Source organism: Chiloscyllium punctatum, chromosome 9 (assembly GCF_047496795.1).
Source record: "Chiloscyllium punctatum isolate Juve2018m chromosome 9, sChiPun1.3, whole genome shotgun sequence".
Classification (NCBI taxonomy): Eukaryota; Metazoa; Chordata; class Chondrichthyes; order Orectolobiformes; family Hemiscylliidae; genus Chiloscyllium; species Chiloscyllium punctatum.
This window is the reverse complement of record NC_092747.1, coordinates 10342177-10366707: the sequence shown is the minus strand read 5'-3', so window position 1 is coordinate 10366707 and position 24531 is coordinate 10342177. Positions and strand designations below refer to the sequence as shown.

The window sequence follows — 24531 nt, the reverse complement described above, 5'->3', positions numbered from 1 at the left end:
CTCCTCGGGTGCTGCCTGACCTGCTGTGCTTTTCCAGAACCACTCTGATCTAAACTCTGGTTTCCAGCATCTGCAGTCCTCACTTTTGTCTAATGCACCTTTCTCCTACATCCCTGTTCAAAATAATTCAGATAATTGCTCTCAACGGATTTTAACATATCCATTTTTTCGTTGAGTTTTCAACTGATTTTTTTTTCTCTCCTGGAAAGGAAATGACTGACCACAAAGAGATCTTTTGCGAATACTGAAACTGATCACTCTCAGTGTCTCGGTGTCTGAAGACAAGCACCTTCGAACTTGACAGATTGCTCGGGAAGAGAAGGAAACCTTCTATTAGCCATGCATCCCTTCAAGTGGTCACTTCCGCTGATGGTTGCGTTTACATGCTGGGCAGGTAAAAGGATATTCCCGCTTTCTTGCATCGCTATGCACCTGCAATAGACCTGTTGAGTTTTCTAGTTGAATTGAGAGGGCACCTAACCCTCGCAAGGAGCAGCAGGATTCCAGGAGAGGTTCTTAGTGGAGAGCAGGAGCTTTCAAACAGCTGGAATGTCAGTCAGGATCTAACTGATAGCTGAATGGGTAAAAACAATGACTCCTCTATTCCTATGCCACAGAGCCGACTTCAATGTTAAATGAATAAGAGTTGCCTTATTGAAATTCATTTGCATGACACTCATAAATTCCTTTCCATAAAATGAATGAGCTTGGGAGTTTAAATGTCTTCCTCTCAAAGTGTTTTCCTTTGCAGTGTAATGAGGAATTTCTCATTGTTCTCTTAGTTCTACTTAGCAAGTTTTGAGAAGTTTTCAACTGTTTGATGTTTCAGCTCTGTCTGAATATATAACTCTCATACATTTCACCCACGTAATAAGCCACCAAACACCAAGAGTAAATTGATTGAGTGAAGGAAATCATAGAATAAATTGAGGTATAATAATTCAATATTAACAAGAACAAATTAACAAAACTAGAAATCTTGTTTTTATTAAAAAGCTAAGCAAATATGAAGAATTTTAAGATTTCATTAAATAATTACAATAGCATAAATGCCAAACTGTATTTTCTGTTACTTTGTTAATCTTGTTTTATTTGAATAAATTCATAAACCTTTAAAGTGATATAACATTTTGAAAATTCTTGATGTAAATAACTTTTTATTGTTTCTCCTTTAACATTATTTGAAGAGTTGCGATCAAAACCAACTTTTCAGATCAAAAAATACGAGGACCAATTCTCTATTATTTCATGAGATGGGGTGTCGCTGGCAAGATCAGTATTTGTTGTCTTTCTCCCGTTACCCCTGAACTGAGTGACTTGCTCAGACCAGTTCAGAGGCAAGTTAATTATCAATCACATTCGTGTCACATGTAAGCCAGACCATGTAGGGACAGAAGATTTCCTTCACTAAAGGACTTTAAATGAGCCAGATGGATTTTTATAACCATCAATGATTCATAACCACGATCACCAGGACTAGCTCTGAATTCCAGTTTTATTAACCAGATTCAAATTCCCAATTCAAATCCTCTGGCTTTGTCTGAGAAACGGTTTGCAGTTACTGAGCGCATTTGGTGTCAAAATTGTCCCAAACACCTTACAAGAGCTTCCCACACCGGCTCAGGTTTTCATAAAGATCTCATCTTCTCAATCTCACCCCTCCTCTGCAGCATAGTGACCCTCAGGTTAAACCAACTACCAGTTGTTTCTCTCTCTCTCTCTCTCTCATGAGAAAGCAGCCTCACAGACTCTGGGACCATGGTGAATTTTAACAGCGCTATGAGAACAATAGATGGACAGGCGCAGAAAAATACATTCTAGAAGGAAGAGTGATCAAATTCTTGATTGAGGAGCGTTTGCAAGGAGGGTCTTGTAGTGGAGAGGGAGCTGGAGGGGCAGAGGACTTTAGGGCAGGACTTCCAAAGTTTGGGATATTGCTTGTTGAAGGTGCAGTCATGAACTAGCTGCATAAAAGGAGAAATGGGAACATGTAGGAGATTGAAGTTGGAGTAATGAGGGGTTTCGCAGCTTTGTAGGAGTGGAGGATGTTCCAAAGATAAATAGGACAAGGCATTTCAAACATGAGGATGATAAAGAAATGTTAAAAATGCTTGAAACGTGGAAGACTTGGAGAAATTACAGGTTACAAGTCACAGTGGTTGAGTTAAAATAGGTTTATTGAGAAATAGCCCAAACAGTAAAAAGCAGAGTGAGACTCAGTGATCTAGTTCAACTTCTCTCAGTGGTCTAACAGGACTTTGAAAACATTCAGAGGGAAAGACATCTGAGTGCTTCCACAAAATACTACACATCTCAAAATATAAGTTCAAGGAATATTTTATGCTTCACAAACGCCTTCAAAAAATAACTTTACCGAAATAGATTTGTGTTAAGTATGACAAATATACAGTTTAATCTCCTTGAGAAGGCAGGAGAATGAGGTTGAGAAACACATAAGCCGTAATCAAATGGAGGAGCAGACTCAGTGGGCCGAATGGTAGAATTCTGCTCCGATCTCTTCTGGTCTTAATTTCTAACAATTTAAATTCACAGAAAATTGCGTTTCAAGTCAATTTAAATTCGTGCTACATCCAATAAACTTCAAATCACTCGAATTCAGAGAAAATTGAAATACAAGCCAGTTGAAATTCATGTGACACACAATAAATTTCAAATCACATAATTTAAATTCACACTGAATTTAAAATTGAGCTGCATTTGAACGATGCAAATTTCAATCCAGGTTAGATTAAATTCCTAATTTAAATTTACAGATAACGCAAAATATTAATTGGCAGATGTGATTTCTGAATTTGAATTAATATAATATGGATGTTATAAGGAATGTCATACATTTAAAATGAAAATAATAAGACCAGTGAGATAATGCAGTAAAGTCTTCTTTCTAAACGGAAAGAAATGTTTCAGAAGATTTGAGCCAATTGAGATTACAGTTTATGAAATACTGGGGTAAATTTGTCTTTGATACAATTGTGTACAAAATGGGTGACAATCAACCTCTAGCCCCTTTTCATATCCCCTCTTACATTTAACTCAATCGAAGTGAACAAAAATCAAAATGGCAATAAATGTTAAGCAAAGCTGTTACCACACCAAGTCTAGATTTACCCCAGTGCCCTTTATTTACTACGGCTAGAGAATAGGAAATAAATTAAAATTTACTAGACTTTCAGTGCGTAGGTGGGGTGGCATTTTAACACAGTCAATTTACTTAGAGGATGACAAAAATCCAGAGTTGAGTAATCTCTAGAGTGCTTGGGTAGAAAGAAACTCTGAGTGTCTGGAGGGAGAGAACTGTATGAGGCAAGGGTGAAATGTTGGCGGTTGAAGGTGCCAGTCTGGGCACAATAAATCAAGACAGTATTAGAGGAATGTTGAACACACAGATTGTAAATAATGGCAGCGATTCACAAAATAACCTCCAGAAGTCTCTAGAAGAGCAACTCCAGCTAGTCTCAGTCCCTCGCTTTTTCCCTGTAGTACTCTGAGTTAACGTTCAAATTCTTAATTGAATTGACCTCTGTTTCATTCCCAGGCAGTCTGTTCCAGATCCTAACCATCTGGGGCATCAATGGGTTTTTTTCCCACAAGTTATTGTCAGAGTCATACAGCACAGAAACAGGCCATTCGGCCCACCGGATCTGTGCCAACCAACAAATTGCACTGATCCCATTTACCTGCTAATGTTATTGAACCAATGTTCTCAATCCTTCTGCAACTGGGACCAATTTCTCCCCTTTTCCTCTCGTTAGACTCACCATCTTTGGTCACAGAATCATGGAAGTGTTACAGCACAAGATGGAGACCATTCAGCCCATCCAAATGAGCGTGATTGTCTAGCGCCTTCACCCAACACCCTTCCACGCCATTTCTATTTAAATAACCATCCAATTAAATTTGCTTTTCTCAAACAGCTTCACCAGTCAAATTGAAATACCTGAAGGAATTCTCAAAAATCCTTTCCACATCCTCTTCATTTATTATGCCAATTCGAGTGTTCCCAGCTCCCCACCAAAGATTGCATATTGGACAGGACATTGGTTCGGCCACTTTTGGAATACTGCCTTCAGTTCTGGTCTCCCTCCTTTAGGAATGATGATTTTCAACTTGAAAGGGCTCAGAAAAAGTTTACAAGGATTTGCCAGGGGTTGGAAGATTTGAGCTTAAGGGAAAGGCTGAATAGGCTGACATCTGAAGAAGGAGCAGCGCTCCGAACGCTTGTGATTTCAAACAAACCTGTTGGACTATAACCTGGTGCAGTGTGATTTCTGACCTTGTCCACCCGTATCCAACACTGGCTCCTGCACATCACGGGAGAGGTGCCAGAGGACTACAGGATAGCCAAAGTGGTATCGTTATTTTAGAAGGGAGGTAGACATATACCAGGAAATTACAGGCCGGTCAGTGTAACCTCAGTGATGGAGACACTTGTGAAAGAAATTCTGAGAGACAGGATTAATCTGCTCTTCCAAGGCAGGGGTTAATCAAGATCAGCATGGTTTTGCTAAAGGGAGATCATGTGAGATCAACTTGAAGGAACGTTTTGAAGAAGTGATTAGATGCAGAGATTTGGTCTACTTGGACTTCAGTAAGGTTATTGATAAGGTTCCACATGGCAGACTGATCGTGAATGTAAGAGCCTGTGGCCAGTGAGATCCACAGAGCTCAGGCTTGGGGCCCTTGCTGTTTGTGGCTTATATACAGCGCAGTGGCTCAGTGGTTAGCACTGCTGCCTCGCAGCACCAAGGACCCAGGTTTAATTCTAGCCTCGGGCGACTGTCTGTGTGAGGTTTGCACATTTCTTCGGTGCTCTGGTTTCTTCCCACAAACCAAAGATGTGCAGGTTAGGTGGATTGGCTGTGTTAAATTGACCATAGTGTTGAGGGATGTGTAGGTTAGGTGCATTAGTCAGGGGTAAATGTAGAGTGATTAGGGGAATCAGTCTGGGTGGGCTGCTCTTCGGAGGGTTGGTGTGGACATGCTATGCTGAAGGGCCTGTTTCCACACTATAGGGATTCTATGTAGATTTGAATGTAGCAAGGTTTATCAGTAAGTTCACAGATGATACAAAAATTGGTAGGGTCTAAATAGCGAGCAGGATAGCCTTAGATTACAGGAGCATAGTAGACAGGCTGGTTAGATGGGCTGATCAATAGCAAATGGAATTTCATCTGGGTGAGTGTGAAATAATGCACTTGAATAATACAAACAAAGCAAAGGAATACATGATGAACTTTGGCACCCTGGGAAATACTTTGGATCAGTGGTCCCTTAAGGCAGCAGGATAGGTTGATAAAGTGGTTAAGAAGGCACATGGAATTCCTGCCTTTATTAGCCAAGGCACAGAGTTTAAGAGCAGGAAGGTTGTGCTGGAACTGTATAAAATGTTGGTTAGGCCCCAGGTGGAGAATCCTCATTCTAGAGACCTCATTATCAAGAGGGAGATTTGCCAGGACTGGAGAGTTTCAGTTACAAGGGGATATTGGACAGATTGGGTTTGATTATCTTGGAGCAGAGGGGAGACATGATTGAGATGTTGAACATGATGAGGGGGTTAGATAGGGTAGACAGGATGAAGCTTTCCCCTTGCTGGAGGCCTCAATGACTACAGGACATAGATTTAAGGTAAGGGGCAGGAGGTTAACAGGGGAATGTAAGGATAATGAGAATCTGGAACCCACTGCCTTTAAGGGCTGGTAGAGGCAGAAATTCTCATAGCACTGCACTCGCAATGTCAAGGCAAACACAGCTATGGGCCAAAATAGGATGAGAATAATTTTAGATGGTTGTTTTTGACTGGAGCAGACTTGATGGACTGGTGGGCCTGTTTCTGGGCTATGACTCGAAACTTCAGTTATGAAGATCAATTGAACAAGTTGGGATTGTTCTCCCTGGAGAGGATGAAGTGAAAAAGAGGTCTGATAGAGATTTTCAAAACCATGAGTGGGATGGACTGAGTAGACAGCATGAATTGTTTCCACTTGTAAAGGATACAAAAACAAAAGAGCACAGATTTAAAGTGATATGTAAATGGAGCAAGGGTGATGAGAGAAAAAGCGTTCTCACACAGTGAGTAGTGAGGGTCTGGAAGGCACTGCCTGATGCCAGGTTCAGTTGGGGCATTGAAGAGGGCACTGGACAGTTTTTTGTTTGGTTAGGAATGGTGTGCAGGGATTTGGGGAAAAGGTTGGCACTAGTAATGGAGCTGGTCCAGTCATGATGAGCTGAATGGCCTCCATCTGAATCATAGTCATTCTGTGATCAAATAAAGATTCAGAGAGGATTCATTTTCACCAGCAATGTCAGTAAAGGAATACCATCCGAGCTCTTATAGCGAAACAAAACATCTCAAAGTGGTTCACAGCAATGCTACCAAACAATATTGGATACCGAGCCACTGAAGGTGGAGTCAGCAGGTGAATGAGAACTTGGTCAAGGGGGTGGATGCTAACAAGAAAGAGAAGACTTGCAATTTCTATCCAGCCGTACAAAACCACAGGATGTTCAAAAGCATTCCACAACCGGTGAAACAATTCTGTTCTACCGTAGCAAATGCAACAGCCAATTTGGATACAGTAAGCTCTCCCAAGCAGCAATGTGCCCTTTACTGATGAGGGGTCAGTGTTGGCTGAGGCAATTGGAAGATCTTACGAATTGAGCCCGGGAGGACAGTTGGAACCTCAGTTCAAATTTGCATCCAAAGGTTGGCCCCCTCTGACAGCTCAGCATCCTGTCAGCCGTGCGTTAGAGTGCCAGTCCTTGGACTGGGAATTAAAATTGCAACTGTCTGACTGCAAGAGAAGAAAATGAACAATGGAGCCACTGCAATATCCTAAAAAGGAGATCAAAAATGAAGTGACACCAGATTATAGTCCAATGGGTTTATATAAAATCACATGACCTGAGGAAGGAACAGAACTTCTGAAAGCTTGCAATTTCAAATAAACCCATTGGACTATAACTTGGTGTGGTTTGAGTTTTGACCCTTTCCACCCTGGTCCAACACCAAGCATCTCCACGTCATGGCTAAAAAAGGAGAGAGAGGCAAGGCGAGGATTAGGGAAATGATTTATTGTCCATCAATTGGCTCGGTTTGCAAATGTTGAGAATAAATTAACATCTAGGGGCTGAATTTTGTTACCTTGAAACATTGGCATTTGGAATTTGGTTCCTCAAGCAGGACCTCCTTATAAATCAGAGGAACACCTTTAAAAACAGACATAGAAATGTCCAAAATAGGAACAGGAGTAGCTTATTCTGCACTTAAAGCCTGCTCTGCCATTCCATAAAATAATGGCAGATCATCCAACTCAGTCCCTGCTTTCTCTTTGATCCTTTAATCCCTTAAGAACTATCTCTAACCTTTTCTTGACTCCTTCAACTGCTTTTTGTGGTGGTGAATTCCACAGCTCCCCACTCTCGGGATGAAGAAATTTCTCCTCATTGCAATCTTAAATGGCCTACTCCCCTGTACCCTGTGACGCCTGGTTCGAGACACCCAAGTCATCAGGAAAATCCTTCCTGCATTTATCCTGTCTAGTCTTGTGAGAATTTTTGTAGGTTTTCTCGAGATAACCCTCATTCCTCTAAAGTCCAGTGGATACAATCTGAACCGATCCACTTCCACTTCATACATCAGTGCTGTCATCCCAGGGATCAGTCTGGAAAACCTTCATTGCACTCTCTCCATCATCAGAACGTCCTCAGATAAGGCGACCACAATCTGCACAGAGCTTGCATTGTTATCTTTCTGATGAAGGGTTTATGCCCGAAACGTCGACTCTCCTGCTCCTCGGATGCTGTCTGACCAGCTTGCTTTTCCAGCGCCACATTTGTTTGACTATGATCTCCAGCATCTGCAGTCCTCATGTTCTCCTGTATTAACTTCCTTGTCAGTTGAACTATATTAATTCAATGGGGTTTATTTTGACTTGGCGATGGTATGAAAACTGAGGTCTTGTGGTGCACTGGGTAGCAATACTAGCTGGCATTGCCAACAATGTTCATAAAATGAATGAATTGAACAAAATGTGGCTTCTGCATTTGACAGGTTACAGCTGGGACTGCACCTGAAAAGCACTGAATTGGTAGTGAGGTCTCTTCTGGAGTGTTGTGTCCAGTTCTGTTATAAGAAGGATATTATTAAGCTGGAGAGGATTCAGAAAAGATTTACCAGGTTGTTGACAGGAATGGAGAGTTTGAGTTACAAAAATAGACTGGAAAGGCTGGACTTTTTACTGGAGTATAGGAGGTTGAGGGGTGACCTGACAGAGGTTTATAAAATCATGAGGGTGTAATGAGGATATGCTGTCCTTTTTTTTTTCAAAGAGATCATAAAAGCAGCGATTCTAGAAAGTCTGGGTAATAGTTAAGTGTGCTTTCAAGTTAAAAAAAAATACACCTGTACAATGAAAGGGGAGTGGCTAGTTCTCCCAGCTCAGATTTCTCTGTTTTGGTTTGGTATTAGCAAGCAGTCAGCTTTTTGAGGTTGCTGGTCAAGGGAAACAGCTCCACGGAAGGAGGTGTTCCATACTGAATCTCTCTCTGCCATCTCTCTCTCACATAAAAGCCTGTGTTTGATTTTATCTTTTGTGCCAAGGGGGTGTTTATGAGGTTTGATGTAGGCATTTGGAACAGCGTCATTAAATTGGGATAGTCTTGGGTTTTCGGAGAGGTTAAGTTGTTTTATATTCTCTTCTCTTTGTTTGTGTCTCTTTCGGTGACCTTGCAAATAAATTCTACTTTGTTTAAAACTAAGTGGTTGGGCGAGCTGCATCCCTCATGAAACATTCACTGTACACCTGCTTAAAACAACTAGCAAAGTTCGGGTCTGGGATACTGTCCTGAAATGTTTTGAGGAGGTCTGGCCTGGTCTATAACAAAGGGTACACATAAGGTGAGTCACGGGTGCCTTTTCCCTGGGCGGGGGATTTCAAGACTAGGGGGCATATTTTTAAGGTGAGGGGATGAAGATTTTAAAAAGACATGAGGGGCAAATGTTTTACACAGAGACTGGCTCACAATTAGAATGAACTTCCAGATGTGGGTAGAGTTACAACATTTCAAAGGTACTTAGATAAATACATGAATAGGAAAGGTTTGGAGGGATATGGACCAAGTGCAGGCAGGTGGGACCAGCTTATGGTCGGCATGGACTGGTTGGACTCCATGCTATGACTCTATGACACTTTGGGACATCTTAAGCACATGACTGATGCAGTACGAATGGTAATGATAATAAGAGATATATCAGAAGCACTGAATCTAATCTCGCCTTCTTTACACCATCACTTGGAGCCAAAGTTGACTCTAATGTCTTGGCAATGGGCAGCATAAGTGGACCCCATTCAAATCCCCACAAACCATAGATATCTAAAACCATAAGATGCAGACCATTCAGCCAATCAAGTCTGCTCCACCATTAATGAGATCATGGTTTTTTTTCTTCATTCTTAATTTTTTTAAAATTCATTCACAGGATGAAGGCATCATTGGTTAGGTCAGCATTTATTGCCCATCCCTAATTGCCCAGAGGGCAGTTAAGAGTCGAGAGTGTGGTGCTGGAAAAGCACGGCAGGTCAGACAGCATCCGAGGAGCAGGAGAGTTGGCGTTTCAAGGCCTTATGCCCAAAACGTCGATTCTCCTGCTCCTCAGATGCTGCCTGACCTGCTGCGTTTTTTCAGCAACACACTCTCAACTCTGATCTGCAGTCCTCACTTTCACCTAGACGGCAGTTTAGAGTCAACCACATTGCTGTGGGTCTGGAGTCACATATAGGTCACACCAGGTAAGGATAGCAGCTTCCTTCCCTGAAGGACATGAGTGAACCAGATAGGTTTTGCCTCCAACAATCAACAATGGATTCACGGCCATCAGTAAGCTCTTCAAACCAGATTTTTGTTTGAATTCAAATTCCACCATCTGCCATGGCAGGATTTGAACCCAGGTCCCCAGAACATTACCTGGGTCTTTGGATCAATGTAGACTTCACCAGTTTCCTCATTTCTCCTCCCCTCACCTTATCCCAGTTCCAACCTGCCAGCTCAGCACCATCCCATGACCTGTCCTACCTGCTAATCCCCCTTTCCATCTATCCGCTCCACCCTCCTCTCCGATCTATCACCTTCATCCTCACCTCCATCAACGTATTGCACTCTCAGCTACCCCACCTCTCTCCCATTTATTTCTCCACCCTGGAGGTTCTCTGCCTCATTCCTGATGAAGGGCTTTTGCCCGAAACATCGATTTTCCTGCTCCTCGGATGCTGCCTGACCTGCTGTGCTTTTCTAGGACCACTCTAATCTTGACTTTGGATTAACAGTCCAACAATAATACCACTAGGCCATTGCCTCCCGTGACCTTATGATCCTCAACTCCACTTTACGACATTTTCCCGTAACCCTTGACTCCCTTCCTGATTAAAAATCTGTCTATCTCAGTCTCAATGTCCCAGCCTCAATAGCTCTTTGTGGTAATGAATTCCACAGATTCCCTCCCCCCCGAGACAAGAAATTCATCCTCATCTCTGTTTTAAATGTGCAAAACATACAGCAGAAGAGGAGGCCATTCATTCATTATGTCTGTGCTAGCCCTTTGGAAGAGCTATCTAATTCAGTACCAATCCTCCTCCCTCCCACACACAATTTCCTGTGTGTGCCCACTGCCCACAGTTTAGATTACTTACAGTGTGGAAACAGGCCCTTCGGCCCAACAAGTCCACACCGACCTGCCAAAACGCAACCCACCCAGACCCATTCCCCTACATTTACCCCATCACTTAACATTATGGGCAATTTAACTTGGCCAATTCACCTAACCTGCACATTTTTGGACTGTGGGAGGAAACCCACGCAGATACTGGGAGAATGGGCAAACTCTACACAGAGAGTCGCCTGAGGCGGGAATTGAACCCGGGTCTCTGGCGCTGTGAGGCAGCAGTGCTAACCACTGTGCCACCGTGCCGCCCTCAAAAATATATGGCACTATCCCACACCACAGTTAATTCCCCAGGAAGCAAACCCATTTTTCTTTTGTTTTCAACATCAATACAGTGGAGACCAAAACAGCATTTTAACAAGCTGCAGCGTTGGAGTTGATCAGCAGAAATGGTAGTGGCGGGATACAAACCCAAGCCCCTTTCGGGACTGGAACCTGGATCCAGTGCCTTAGACTGCTCGGCCACACTACCAGTTGCTTCCTGTTCCATTATAAAATGAGTCAAAGTTTCACCATTGAGGTAATGACTCATTCATAATATTAAGGAGACCCTCGTTTGAGGCTTGAAGTATCAGCCACGTACGTGCCTGTAGTGATGGAATTAGATCATACCAGCTCAATCAGGATTTTATGTCCACCCATTCTCTCTCACCCACTCTACTGTGACTCCCTACAAAGCGAGAGACAATGGGAATATCTAAAACAAATAGTGTGACTAATCGGATACGGCTGCAATAAAGCTGGTAAGGATCATAGAGTCATCGGGTCATAAAGCCATACTGCGCAGGAACAGACCTTTTGATCCAACCGGTCCATGCCAAACATAATTTCAAATTAAACTGGTCCCAACTGACTGCACTTGGCCCGTGTCGCTCTAAACATTTCTTATCCATGTCAAATTGGCCTAATAGTCTCCTTCTGTGGTTGACTTGTATGATGCTTTGCTAATCTCCCTGCCCTGTGGGGAGGAATTGACCTTCATTTTTAGGTGAAGATGGTCCATTTGAAGGAATATGGGGGCCTGTTCCCTTAGTGATGTGTGTTATCCCTGACCAGATGTTGCCACCTCAGTTACGAAAGGTGCCATATTCATTTACTCCACCACGGAGGAAGAAGCCGAGTGGGATTACCATGGCAACTTCTGTGGCCTTGTACTTTTGAAACCAAAACCATTCTTTTCACTTGTGGTTTAGTTCTTGATTTGTTTGGAAGATGTCAGACGTACCTGTGGTAAGTTAGGATCACTTTTCGTATTAGGACATACAGCACAGAAACTGGCCATTTGGCTCAAATGGTTAATTCTGCAAACGGATCTCTTCCCACTCTACTTTGCCCCACACACTCTCTCCCAACCACTTTCTCCCTTACGTAGTTCTCCAGCATCCTCCTTAAAAGCATCCAAGTTATTTGCCTCCATTATTCCTTATCACAGAGGGTTCTACATTCCAAACACTTTAACTTTTCACTTTAATTACATACTGGATTTCCAGGTGAAATTTCCTTTGTTGCTCTTTGCCTGAAATAGGTTGTGTTGTTGAAAGTAATTATTGGGAAAGGATTAATATTTGGATTACACTGAGCACTGCTAGGTCAGACATTGTCACACTGCCTTTAGGTGGAGAATCAATCGACAGAGCTCTGACGTGTCGCCTCACAAAGACACAGCATGTCTTCTTTACGTCATGTCAAAAGTTGTTAAAATGCTTCAGAGTTGATGTAATCTGTGTATAATTACTTTTATGTGAACACTGCATCTTGTTAACAAAGACAAGAGGCCCTTCAGCTCAGACTTACTCATGGTGAATCCTTCACCACACACAATTTGAAAACTTCTAGAGTCATAGAGATTTACAGCACAGAGAAAGGCCTCTTGGCCCATCATGGCTGCACCACAGAATCAGAGAGACATAGAGATAATAGAGATATAGTGAATTTTCAGAAGATTTGTCGCTCAGGTTGAGGTTCTGGATGTAAGTTTGCTCACTGAGCTAGAAGGTTTGTTTTCAGACATTCGTCACCAAACTAGGTAACATGATCAGTGAGCCTCTGGTGAAGCACTGGTGGTATGGCTCACTTTTTACTTATGCGTTTAGGTTCCTTGGGTTGGTGACATCATTTCCTGTAGTGATGTCATTTCTGGTTCTTTTTCTCAGGGGGTGGTAAATGGGATCCAAGTCGATGTGTTTGTTGATAGAGTTCTGGTTGGAATGCCATGCTTCTAGGAATTCTTGTACATGTCTCTGTTTGGCTTGTCCTATGATGGATGTGTTGTCCCAGTCGAAGTGATGTCCTTCCTCATTTATATGTAAGGACACTAGTGAGAGTGGGTTATGTCTTTTTGCAGCTAGTTGATGTTCATGTATTCTGGTGGCTAGCTTCCTGCCTGTTTGTCCAATGTAGTGTTTGTTACAGTTCTTGCATGGTATTTTGTAAATGACATTAGTTTTGTTTGTTGTGTGTATCGGGTCTTTCAAGTTCATTAGCTGCTGTTTTAGTGTGTCGGTGGGTTCTGTGTTCATTGGGCACCTGTTCTTTTTGAATACACCATATTGGTGATTTTCCTCTGCTCTAAAGCTCTAAAATGCCTCTGCTCCAAAATCACTGATACAGTGTATTCAAAAAGAATGGGATCCGAATTAGAGGAGGCTTGGGGTTGTAATATTCCTTAACTAAATCCGTCAGTTTTTGAAAGGTTTTAGTATCTGGTGCCTCAGGGAAAGTTAAGCTCCAAATAACTAAAAAGGCTGCAGGTACACAAACTGTCAGGAGAGTTACTCATTACATTTAATCTGCCCCAATGATACTTGCCTGGAAAGAATAATATATTCTTTCTACATTCTGGGCCCAGTTTTGATAGCAGGATTAAATGAGTCAAATAACAGCATGATGCCATAACTCAAAGACAACTGTTGTGAGTGAATTTCTTCAGGAGCATGCTTTGCTCTCGTTGCCACTTCACAAATGACAGTAATCTATCACCAAGTCACCCTTTATTTACATGTGGAGAATCCTTCACACTGATCCAGCTCTCAGAGTGAGCAGTGTCTGACACTCTTATTTATATCTGTCAGCCAGGACTCCCTGACTGGACTAGAATAACAGCCCCAAACAGGGAACTCATAATCTATGAGGTCCACCTGGCTGACCTTGTTACAGTCACTACATGTGCCAAACACCTTAAAACAACTATTTAATTATTCCAATCCCATTTTCCAGCACTCGACCCAAAGCCTTGAATGCTTTTGCATCGTAAGTGTATATCTGAATACAGCTTAAATATTAAGAGAGTTTCTGCCTCTCCCATCCTTAAAGGCAATGAGTTCCAGATTCCCACCACCCTCTGGGTGAAAAAAGGTTTCCCTCACATCCCCTCTAAACCTTCTGCCCCTTTGCCCCTTCCCTTAAACAGATGAGTCTCAAAGAAGGATGTGTGACAACATTTTAAGGTACGTGGGGACCAGAATATAACATAGTGGCAGTGCTGGGCATTACAACATAGTACAACAGATAGATTTTTGTTAGATAAGGGAGTCAAAGGGGTGCTGACAAGAAAGTGGAGTTGACATCAGCCATGATCCCATTGTATGTAGACAAGCAGGAGGCTGGAAGAACACAGCCAAACCAGACAGCCTCAATAGGAAAAAATGAGGACTGTAGATGCTGGAGGTCAGAGTCAAGAGTGTGGTGCTGGAAAAGCACAGCAGGTGAGGCAGTATCCAAGCAGCAGGAGATTGACGATTCAGGCATAAGCCCTTCATGGGGAATGAAGCTCATTCCTCATGAAGGACTTATGCCCGAAATGCCATTCTTCTGCTCCGTAGATGCTGCATGACCTGCTGTGCTTTTCCAGCACCACACTCTCATGCAGCATTAGGAGGTGGAGAAGTCGACGATTTGGCTGTAAATCTTCTTCAGGACCTGAAGAAGGATTACACCCAAGACGCCAACTTCTCCACCTCCTGATGCTGCCTGGCTTGCTGTGTTCTTCCAGCCTCCTGTTTTTTTGTCACTAGTCATGATCCTGTTGAATGGCAGATAAGTCTTAAGGGCTACATCAGCTCCTGAAGACCTATATTCCTACTGATGTGAGAGGTTTAGGTAGAAGTGCATTTTAAAAAGAAATACAATTCCTTTCTAATGTAATGAGTTGTTATCTGGAAGGCACTGCTGAAAATATGATGAGTGTAGATTCAAGAACAGCTTTTAAAAGGGAATTGAACTCATATTTAAAATGAAGACAGAGCTCCTCAGCAAGAATTGGGGCTAATTGGTTGGCTCATTCAAAAGCTAGAATATTGAGCCAGGTTCATTTGTAATGTCAGAGGTCACACGACAAGTTATAGTCCAAAAGGTTTGTCTGAAATCAAAGACCTGATGAAAATATCTAAGGGTGAGAAAATAAAATGCTGTAATTCATTCAGATGTATCTACTTAAGAGTGAACCTTTAATGATCTCTCACTTTAGAACTGAAACCCTTTGCTTCAGTTTTCATTGTTGGGAGCTTGTACCCTTTTACTCAAGTGTATCATCCAGTCTGACTCTCCCATTTTTTATTCATTTATGGGATGTGGGCAACACCCACTAGACCAGCATTTATTGCCCAATAGCAGATAAGGGTCAACCACATTACTATTGATCTGGAGTCTTATGTAGGACAGGACATTTAGAACATAGAATTCCCACAGTGCAGAAAGAGGCCATTTAGCCCATCAAGTCTGCACCGACCCTCTGAATATTATCCCAAACCCGACTCAGCTCCCACCCCTCACCATATCCCAATACCCCTGCATTTCCCATGGCTAATCCATTCAACCTTCACATCACTGGACACTATGGACAATTTAGCATGGTCAAGTTACCTAACCTGCATATCTACGGACTGTGGGAGGAAGCCTGAGCACCCAGAGGAAAAGCACAGCCAGTCAGGCAGCATCCAAGGAACAAGAAAATTGACATTTCAAGCATAAGCTGTCCATCAGAAATGAAGGGGCGGCCCAAGGGGGCTGAGGGATAAATGGGAGGGAGTTGGAACGGGGGGGGGAAGGTAGCTGGGATGAAGGTGGGGGAGAAGTTGATAGGTCGGAAAGGAAGGTGGAGCAGATAGGTGGGAAGGAAGATGGACAAGTAGGACATTTCAAGAGGGCAGTGCTGAGTTGGAAGGTTGGCTCTGGGATAAGGTGGGGGGAGGGGAAATGAAGAAACTGGTGAAATCGACATTGATCCCCTGTGATTGGAAGATGAGGTGTTCTTTCTCTATCTACCAATCGCATTCCCAGCTACCTTCCCCCAAGGGGAAAGTGAGGACTGCAGATGCTGGAGATCAGAGCTGAAAATGTGAAGAAGGGCTCATGCCCGAAACGTCGATTCTCTTGCTCCTTGGATGTTGCCTGACCTGCTGCGCTTTTCCAGCAACACATTTTCAGCTACCTTCCCCCAAGCCCCACCCCGTCCCATTTATCGCTCAGCCCCCTTGAGCCATCCCCTCATTCCTGATAAAGAGCTTATGCTTGAAATGTCATCTCTCCTGCTCCTCAGATGCTGCCTAACTAGCTGTGTTTTTCCAGCACCACACTCTTTGACTCTGATCTCCAGTATCTGCAGTCCTCACTTTCTCCTACATTAGTGGGTTAGGTGGGTTCACATGACAATAAATGATGGTTGCTTTTTGGCTAGCTTTTTAATTCTAAATTTTTATTGAATTCACATTTCACCATCTGCCAATGGCGTGATTTGAACCTTTGTCCCAGAACATGAGTGTAGAATCCTGGATTATGAATCCAGTGACATCGAGTCTGCCATTGACTGGGGGCCATAAAAGGCCAGATGGAAACACAGGAACAGGAGTAGGCCATTCAACCCTGCTAAGCCATTCAACATAATCGTGACTGAAAATCCAACCCAGTCCCCTGTTCCCATTTCCACCCATTACTTTTGATCCCTTTAACTGTATGAACCATATCTATCTCCTTGGAAACATGGCATTACTTTGAAGGAGGCTGTTTCCTGGTGTCCTGGACATCATCCACTTAATATTACTTTCACATTACCATTTGTGGGAGCTTGCTGTGTGTGACTTGGCAGCTGTATCACAACAGTGACTTTCAGCACAACAGAAAGTACTTCATTGGCCCCACAGCATGTTGGGTGGTCCTGAGGTGATGAAAGGTGCTACATGAAGGCAGGTCCTTCCTTTCCTCTTTCAGGCTGCAATTGTAAATCAAGACAGGCTCTAGTTAGAAACTGAAGTTGCTGGAGAAACTCAGGTCTGGCAGTATTTGTGGAGAGAGAGAAACAGAGTTAACTTTTCAAGTCCAGTGACCCTTCATCAGAATTTAGCAGGCACTGGGTATCTGCCCATTAGATGCCACTGTTTGATTGGAAACATTGATATAAACCCTTAATTAACTCTGCATGTTAATGAAACGATTGGAAACATGGACGACCTGTTGTGGTAAATTAATAAATGAAAATTATCCCAGAAAAATAGCATGGGAAATCCAGGATTATGGGGAAGATTCAAGAAAGTGGATGTGAGGAACATCAAAACAGGGTCAAGGAGTTGAATGGCCTACTCCTGTTCCTATTCCTATTCCAGTCTCATGGGCGATTTGATGGTGGGAAGAGGCATTCTGGTGTGTCTGTGCGCACGTGTTTGTGTGTGAGAGACTGTGTATATGTGAGAGAGAGGGAGAAAGTGTGAGAGAGATAAAAAGGTAGAGCCTACTCAGAGTTCCTTTCCTGTCTCCACTGCCCACCTTCTCAGGTGACCAAGGCAAGGTTTCGGTGTCACAGCATCCCGGAGAAATCAACGTGTCGGTTGGAATGACGGCTGTGATTGCCTGTGAGGCGAACTATCACAGAGGGACCCCTGAACACACAGACATGTACTGGTACAAAGGTAACAGACGGGATCAGCCAATCCTGGCCTTTTCAAAGGACTCCAAATCTCTGTCCAGTCAAGATGACCACTTGTATGTGCGTGGCAATCTCTCCAAAGTTTACAGCATCCTCGTCATCAACAACCTGACAGTGAATGACTCTGGAGTTTATGTTTGTGAGGTATTAGTCTCTCTACCTCCGCCTCATGTGAGTGGATATGGACATGGAACCAGATTAACAGTCCATGGTGAGTAAAGCAGAGAGCGGAATGACTTCTCTATGTGTTTATTCAGAGCACGTTTCACTTTTGATAAATCTTCAGTGCCATCATTATCAAGAGTAAAGGGTGAAGAACCAGTGCACCATATTGTAAAGAGTCCACCAACAACAGAAACTGGATTTATATAGCGGTCCAGCTGTAGAAACATTACCCAAGGCTCAATTGGGCCATAACAACAATACCATATATTTAGGCAGCATTTACAACAGAATAAAATAATCAACACAGTGCTTCAAAAGGGTCATGAAACAAAATATGACCCTGAGCCAAGGAAGGAGACATTAGATCAGATGACTAATAGCTTGGTTAAAGAGGTAGGATTTTGGACACCATCTCAAAGGAAGAATGTGAGGTAGCGAGGCTGGAAGGTATAGATAGGGTATTCCAAAGCATTGGATCAAGGCAACAGGATTTATGGTGGGCCGACTAAATTTGGAAACGCTCAAGATGCCAAACTTAGAGGAGAGCAGAAATCTCAGAAGGCAATGGGACTGGAGGTTATAATTGAGGGAAAAGGTATTAAAAACTGAGAGGTCATAGTTTTAGGCTAAGGGGTCATGGGCTTAAAGCAGAGATAATGAGGAATTACTTACAGTCATAGAGACATAGAGATGTACAGCATGGAAACAGACCCTTCAGCCCAACCCATCCATGCTGACCAGATATCCCAACCCAATCTAGTCCCACCTATCAGCACCCGGCCCATATTCCTCCAAACCCTTCCTATTCATATACCCATCCAGATGCCTTTTAAATGCTGCAATTGTACCAGCCTCCACCACTTCCTCTGGCAGCTCATTCCATACACGTACCACTCTCTGCATGAAAAAGTTGCCTCTTAGGTCTCTTTCATATCTTTCCCTTCTCACCTTAAACCTATGCCCCTTAGTTCTGGACTCCCCCACCCCAGGGAAGAGACTTTGTCTATTTACCCTTTCAAGGAAAATAGACAAAATCCTTGTCTATTTACCCTATCCATGCCCCTCGTAATTTTATAAACCTCTATAAGATCACCCCTCAGCTTCCGATGCTCCAGGGAAAACAGCCCCAGCCTACTCAGCCTCTCCCTATACCTCAAATCCTCCAACCCTGGCAACATCCTTGTAAATGTTTTCTGAACCCTTTCAAGTTTCCCTACATCCTTCCGATAGGAAGGAGATCAGAATTGCACGCAATATTCCAAAAGTGGCCTAACCACTAGCCGCAACATGACTTCCCAAATTCTCACAAAGAGTCATGAATCTGTAAAACTCACTATCCCAGAATGCAATGGACGCCGAGACACAATAAGTTTAAGGAGGAGATAGCCAGATTTTTAATTAGTAATGGTTTGAAGGTTTATGGAGAGCAGACAGGAGAGTGGAGTGAGACCGAGATGAGATCAGCCATGATCGTATTAAATGGCAGAACAGGCTCAAGGGGCTGAATGGCCTCCTCCTGCTCCTTGTTCTTTTGCTCTAAACAGAAGCGAGAACATAGAGGGATGTAAAAATAGGGATTCAAATTTTAACCTCAAGTCTGGGAAGCAATTTAGATCAATAAAAATGGGGAAGATAGGTGATTGGGATCTGATGCAAAGTGAAGACACTAGCAGCAGGATTTTGGGCACCCACAAATTAACGAAGGTAGAATATAAAAGGCAAGGACTGCAGGAATAGTTAGATACTGTGGTAATGAAGGCCTAAATGAGGAAAGAAAGTGGAGGTATCAAGAGTGGTGACAAAATGTTTCATCTATGAGTAACTGAGGGGATCTGAAAGGAAGGTGGTGGTAGAATTAAAGAAGTGATGGAGTTCAAACAAGGAATTTTGAAATGGGGCCTAGGTCAATGAAAACACCAATAGTGACAGAGAAAAACTGAACAATGCACAAGAAGGCAGAGACAGAGAAATGCAGAGTACGTGGGAGTTTGTCAGGTTATCAGGACCTACAGAGACAGGTAGGGGGTCACGTGAGTCCATAAAAGGAGAGTCCATTTAACCTAACAATTCAACCAGTGAAAAAATCAGTAAAACTGCAGAATGATTCTCTCAGGAAGGTTGTTAAAGTGAATAAGTCAAGATCAAGTGCAAACTCCCACAAATATCAGAAATCTAAAAAAAAAATGGAAAATGCTAGAAATTCTCTGTTGGTCGAGCAGCACCTGTGGAGGGAGAAAGAGAGTTAACATTTCAACAGTTCAAAAGAGAATTAACCACTCTTCTAGCTGAGAACAATTGAGGGGAATAGTTACTGATAGATGAAACATTTAGTCACAAATCTTTAACTCCACTTTCTTTCCTCATTTTTGCCTTCATTACCACCGTATCTAACTATTCCTGCAGTCCCTGCCTTTCATATTCTATCCCCGTTAGTTTGAGGGCACCCAAAAGTCTGCTGCCTGTATCTTCACTTTACACCAGATCCCGTTCACCTATCTTCCCCACGTTTGGTGATCCAAACTGCTTCCCAGACTTGAGGTTAACATTTCAAGGGTTGCAGGTGTCACTGGCTTGGCCTGACTCTGTTGGACATCTTTAAACTTCTCTGGAAAACCGTGGTGGTGAGCTGTCCTCTTGAACCGCTACAGTCCATGTGCTGTAGGTAGACCCTCAATGCCCTATGGAGGGAATTCCAGGATTTTGACCCAGCAATGCTGAAAGAACAGCGGTATATTTCCAAATGAAGATGGAGTCATAGAGTCGCATAGCATAGAAACAGAATCTTTGGTCCAACTCATCCAATGTGACCAGGTTTTCCAAACTAAACTCGTCAAACCTGTCCGTGTTTAGTCCATATCCCTTTAAACCTTTCCTATCCACGTACCTGTCCAAATGGCTTTTAAATGTTGCAACTGTACCTGCATCAACCACTTCCTCTGGTAGTTTATTCTATGTATGAACCACCCACTCTGTGAAAATATTCCCCCTCAGGTCCCTCTTAAATCTTTCCCCTCTCACCTTAAAAATATGCCCCCTAATTTTGAACTCCCCCACCTAAAGGAAAAGACCTTTGCTATTCACCTCATCTATACCCCTAAGATGTTATAACCCTTTATAAGATCACCTCTCAACCTCCTACGCTCTAGTAAAACAAGTCCCAGGCTATCCAGCCAATCCTTATAACTCAAACTCTCCATTCCTAGCAACATCCTGGTAAATCTTTTCTGAGCCCTCTCCAGTTTAATAATATGCTTCCTATAGCAGGGTGACTAGAACTGAACACAGTTGGGAGAGGAATTTAAATGTAGTAGAACTCCCATTGTACTTACTGTCCTATCTTCTAATGTCATTATTGACAATTGCTAACGAATTTGATTGTCCATGTAGGAAATTCCAGCTATTTCTATGTAGGTCTCCTAGATTAGAGGTCACATACTTGGAAGGGTTGTCTCCAATTTCAAATAACTTCCCTTCCCATACCCCAACTCCCTTTCCTGCCCCTCCTCCTCCCTTCCATTACACTTACCAACCCTTCCTTCCAGCCAATTGGATTCCTTCCTCCCATCGACCAACCAGGTTGCACCTTCTAAATGTATTCACCAATCACTGCCTCACCACTCCGCCCCTCTCCCCATCCTAAACCCTTCCCCATGTTCCCCCAACCCTTTGTCTGCAGCTCCCCTCATCCCCACCCCCAGGCCTGAAGAAGTGTTACACCTGAAATGTTGACTTCTCCATCTCCTGATGTTGCCTGGCTTGTTGTGTTCTTCCAGCCTCCTGCTTATTCCAGCATCTGCAGTTTTTTTTTTGTCTCTAAGTTTGTCTTTATAAGGTGGCAAGTTTATGGGGCATAATGCCTGCTTCTGATGCTAAAGTCTCTTACAATTTATTTCCAGAGTCAAATTCATGTCAGACATCGAAGGCCCCGCAAGAGGTGTGGAAACATACTGTTTTTCTCGCCATTTTAGCTTATAGCCTAGCTGTCACTATTACAACGGTCTTACTTGGTGTAAGTAATTTAAAACAAATTATCACAATTGTTCATAGTGTTATCAAACATCCATGTGTTGTTAGCAGGGGATAATAGTCAACATGGATCATTGCCCATAATAGAATTACATACAATTCACAGCAGAGTGACAATTCCTTTATGTCTAATTACCTGTGGTGCTGTTGGTAGCAGTCTTACGTCTGAATCACAAGTTTCTAGGTTCATAATCCTCCAAACTGGGGCTTGAATGCCAATAAAAACATGAACTCAAGTGAAGGAGTGCTGCAGTGCTGAAGGTGCCATATTTTTGACGAGCCATTGAACTGAGCTCCTGAGTGGCTGCTCAGGGAATTGCCAAAGGTCATTCCACGGTACAATTTAAAATTCTTCCCAATGTCTTGATGAACATTTATCCCTCAATCCATATCCCAAAACAAGTCACCTGATCATTATCACATTGCAGTTTGCGGGAGCTTTTTGTGCAAATTCACTGCTGTGTTTCCGACACCAATCGCTTCAGAAAAAGCACTTTATTGTTTGCAAAGTGCTTCTTGGGATATTTGGTTGATGTAAATTCAAGCTTTTCATGACGTATTTTGTTTCGGCTGGGGTTTCTACTCCACATGGGCTCCTACCTGCCTTATCGAAAACTGGCTGAGGCTAAAACATTGATTGCTTCCAAGAAGGAGTTAGATATAGTTCTTGGACTAAAGGGATCAAAGGGGACAGGGACGAAGCAGGAACATTGGACTGAGTTGGATGACCAGCCATGATCACATAGAAAATGGAGCTGCTTGAAGGGCCAAATGGCCTACTCCTGCGCCTATTTTCCACGTTATGTCATCTCACACAAACAACATTATCTTCTATTCCTTTCTCCCTCATGTATTTAGCCATTTTCTAAAATAAAAGGGAAGTAAAGCTATTCTCTCCCTAGCCCCAGGTGATTTAACTTGAGGGTCACCACACTTCAGATGCAGGGAGAGGTTGAGGAGGACAGTCATTCAAGATAACCTCAGCCAGTGCGGGAATTGAACCCACGCTATGTAGCAATGCTCTGCACTGCAAACCAGCCATCCACCCAACTGAGCTGCCTGATCCCCAGTTTCTTCAGTACATCTGTGCTAATTGTTTTTATTCATTCACAGGATGAGGGTATCGCTGGCTAAGCCAGCATGTATTACCCATCCCTAATGGTCCAGAGGGTAGTGAAGAGTTAACCACTTTTCTGTGGGCCTGGAGTCACATGTATGAAGGCAGTTTCCTTTCCTAAAGGGCATTAGTGAAACAGATGGGTTTTTCCAACAATTGACAATGAATTCATGGTCCTCGTTAGACTCTTAGTTCCATAATGTTTTAAAAATTAAATTCAAATTCCACCATCTATCGTGCTAGGATTCAAACGCAGTCCCCAGTGCCTTACCAGGGTCTCCAGATCACACACACAGTTCATCGAGTCTTTCCACCATTCAATATGATCATAGCCAATCTTGGCCATCCACTCCCCTTATCCTTTAATTCCTCATGAGATCAGGCTGCAGCCTATCTTAGTCTTAAACATATTAAATGACAGTGTAGTCACAACCTCTAGAGAATTCCAAAGATTTACAACTTGGAACTTGGTAAGGAGCAGGAGATTTAGAGAGGAGTTGAGGAAATATTTTTGAATGCAAAACTCTCCTGTCTTAAAGCTGTGTCTCCTAATTCCCATCTCCCCTAGAAAAGGAAACACTCTTTCAGCCATCTACTCGTCAAGTTGGCATGGTGGCTCAGTGGTTAGCACTGCTGTCTCACAGTGTCAGGGACCTGGGTTCAATTCCAGGCTGGGATGACTCTCTGTGTGGAGTTTGCACATTCTCCCTGTGTCTGTGAGAGTTTCCTCTGGGTGCTCTGGTTTCCTCCCACAGTCCAAAGATGTGAAGGTTAGGTGGATTGGCCGTGCTAAATTTGGGGTTATGGGGATAGGGTGTGGGTCTGGGTGGGATGCTCTTCAGAGGGTTGGTGCAGACCTGATGGGCCAAATGGGCTCTTTCGTCACTATAGGATTCTATTAAGTCCCCTCAGTATCTCATATGTGATTGAACCTCATTCTTGGAAACTCCAGTGGATACTCCTTGAGGCTGTGAAGAATAGAAGGTTTGATGGTAATATTGTACTGACCCTGCAATTGACATTCATTCTAGGTTTTCATGTGCGTCCATAAACGTTCTAAGGGCAGACCGAATTCTAAAGAAGCACTCAGAAGCCAAGAGGAATCCAGCCTAACTTCTTCCAGAAAACGTGCATTAGCTCTGAATACAGACCGGACCAGAGAAGCACAGAATCAGGAGTATGAAGACATGGCACTCATCAGAACTATCAGTCAGATACCGAGATAATGCAGGAATGCAAGTTAATGATGCAAATTCTATAGTACGTAGAACTAAGCTACCTGCAACAAGTGTTGGTTGGTACTTTAGATATATTTGCAGAAGAAAATTCCCTCTGTAGAATTTCAGTTGTACTGCATAAATTTTTATTTGGTATGGGTTGCTGAACATTAGTGTGAGGTGTCTTAGTTTGGAAACATATTGTGCTCAAATCATGGAATCACTACATGCAGGAAAAGGCTGGAATAGCAAAGAACTAAAATTAGACAGCACTGGAGGCTGCTTGAAAGAACTGCCTAATTAATCTAACTCCTCCTCAGAAAGGATTTACAAGGATGTTACCAGAGTTGGA

General features: G+C 43.0%; 2 protein-coding genes across 3 annotated transcripts in view; one reads left to right on the top strand and one right to left on the bottom strand.

Annotated features, from left to right (window-relative positions):
- Nucleotides 1-333: 333 nt before the first annotated feature.
- On the top strand, nucleotides 334-24263 carry LOC140481139 (T-cell-specific surface glycoprotein CD28-like). The gene is made up of 4 exons (XM_072576878.1): nucleotides 334-394; nucleotides 17503-17865; nucleotides 21716-21828; nucleotides 23994-24263. The coding sequence occupies exons 1-4, from the start codon at nucleotides 340-342 to the stop codon at nucleotides 24186-24188; spliced, it is 726 nt and encodes a 241-aa protein (XP_072432979.1). The 5' UTR covers nucleotides 334-339; the 3' UTR covers nucleotides 24189-24263.
- Nucleotides 16232-24531, bottom strand: part of pnpla4 (patatin-like phospholipase domain containing 4) — a 77961-nt gene continuing 69661 nt past the window's right edge. Inside the window, exon 9 of one of the 2 annotated variants that reach the window (XM_072576869.1) lies at nucleotides 16232-16943. In XM_072576869.1, coding sequence (XP_072432970.1) covers nucleotides 16908-16943 — 36 coding nt within the window. In that variant the 3' untranslated portion in view covers nucleotides 16232-16907. Of the gene's footprint in view, nucleotides 16944-17641; nucleotides 20042-24531 lie in introns of those variants that run through there. The other variant, XM_072576868.1, reaches the window with a different exon arrangement.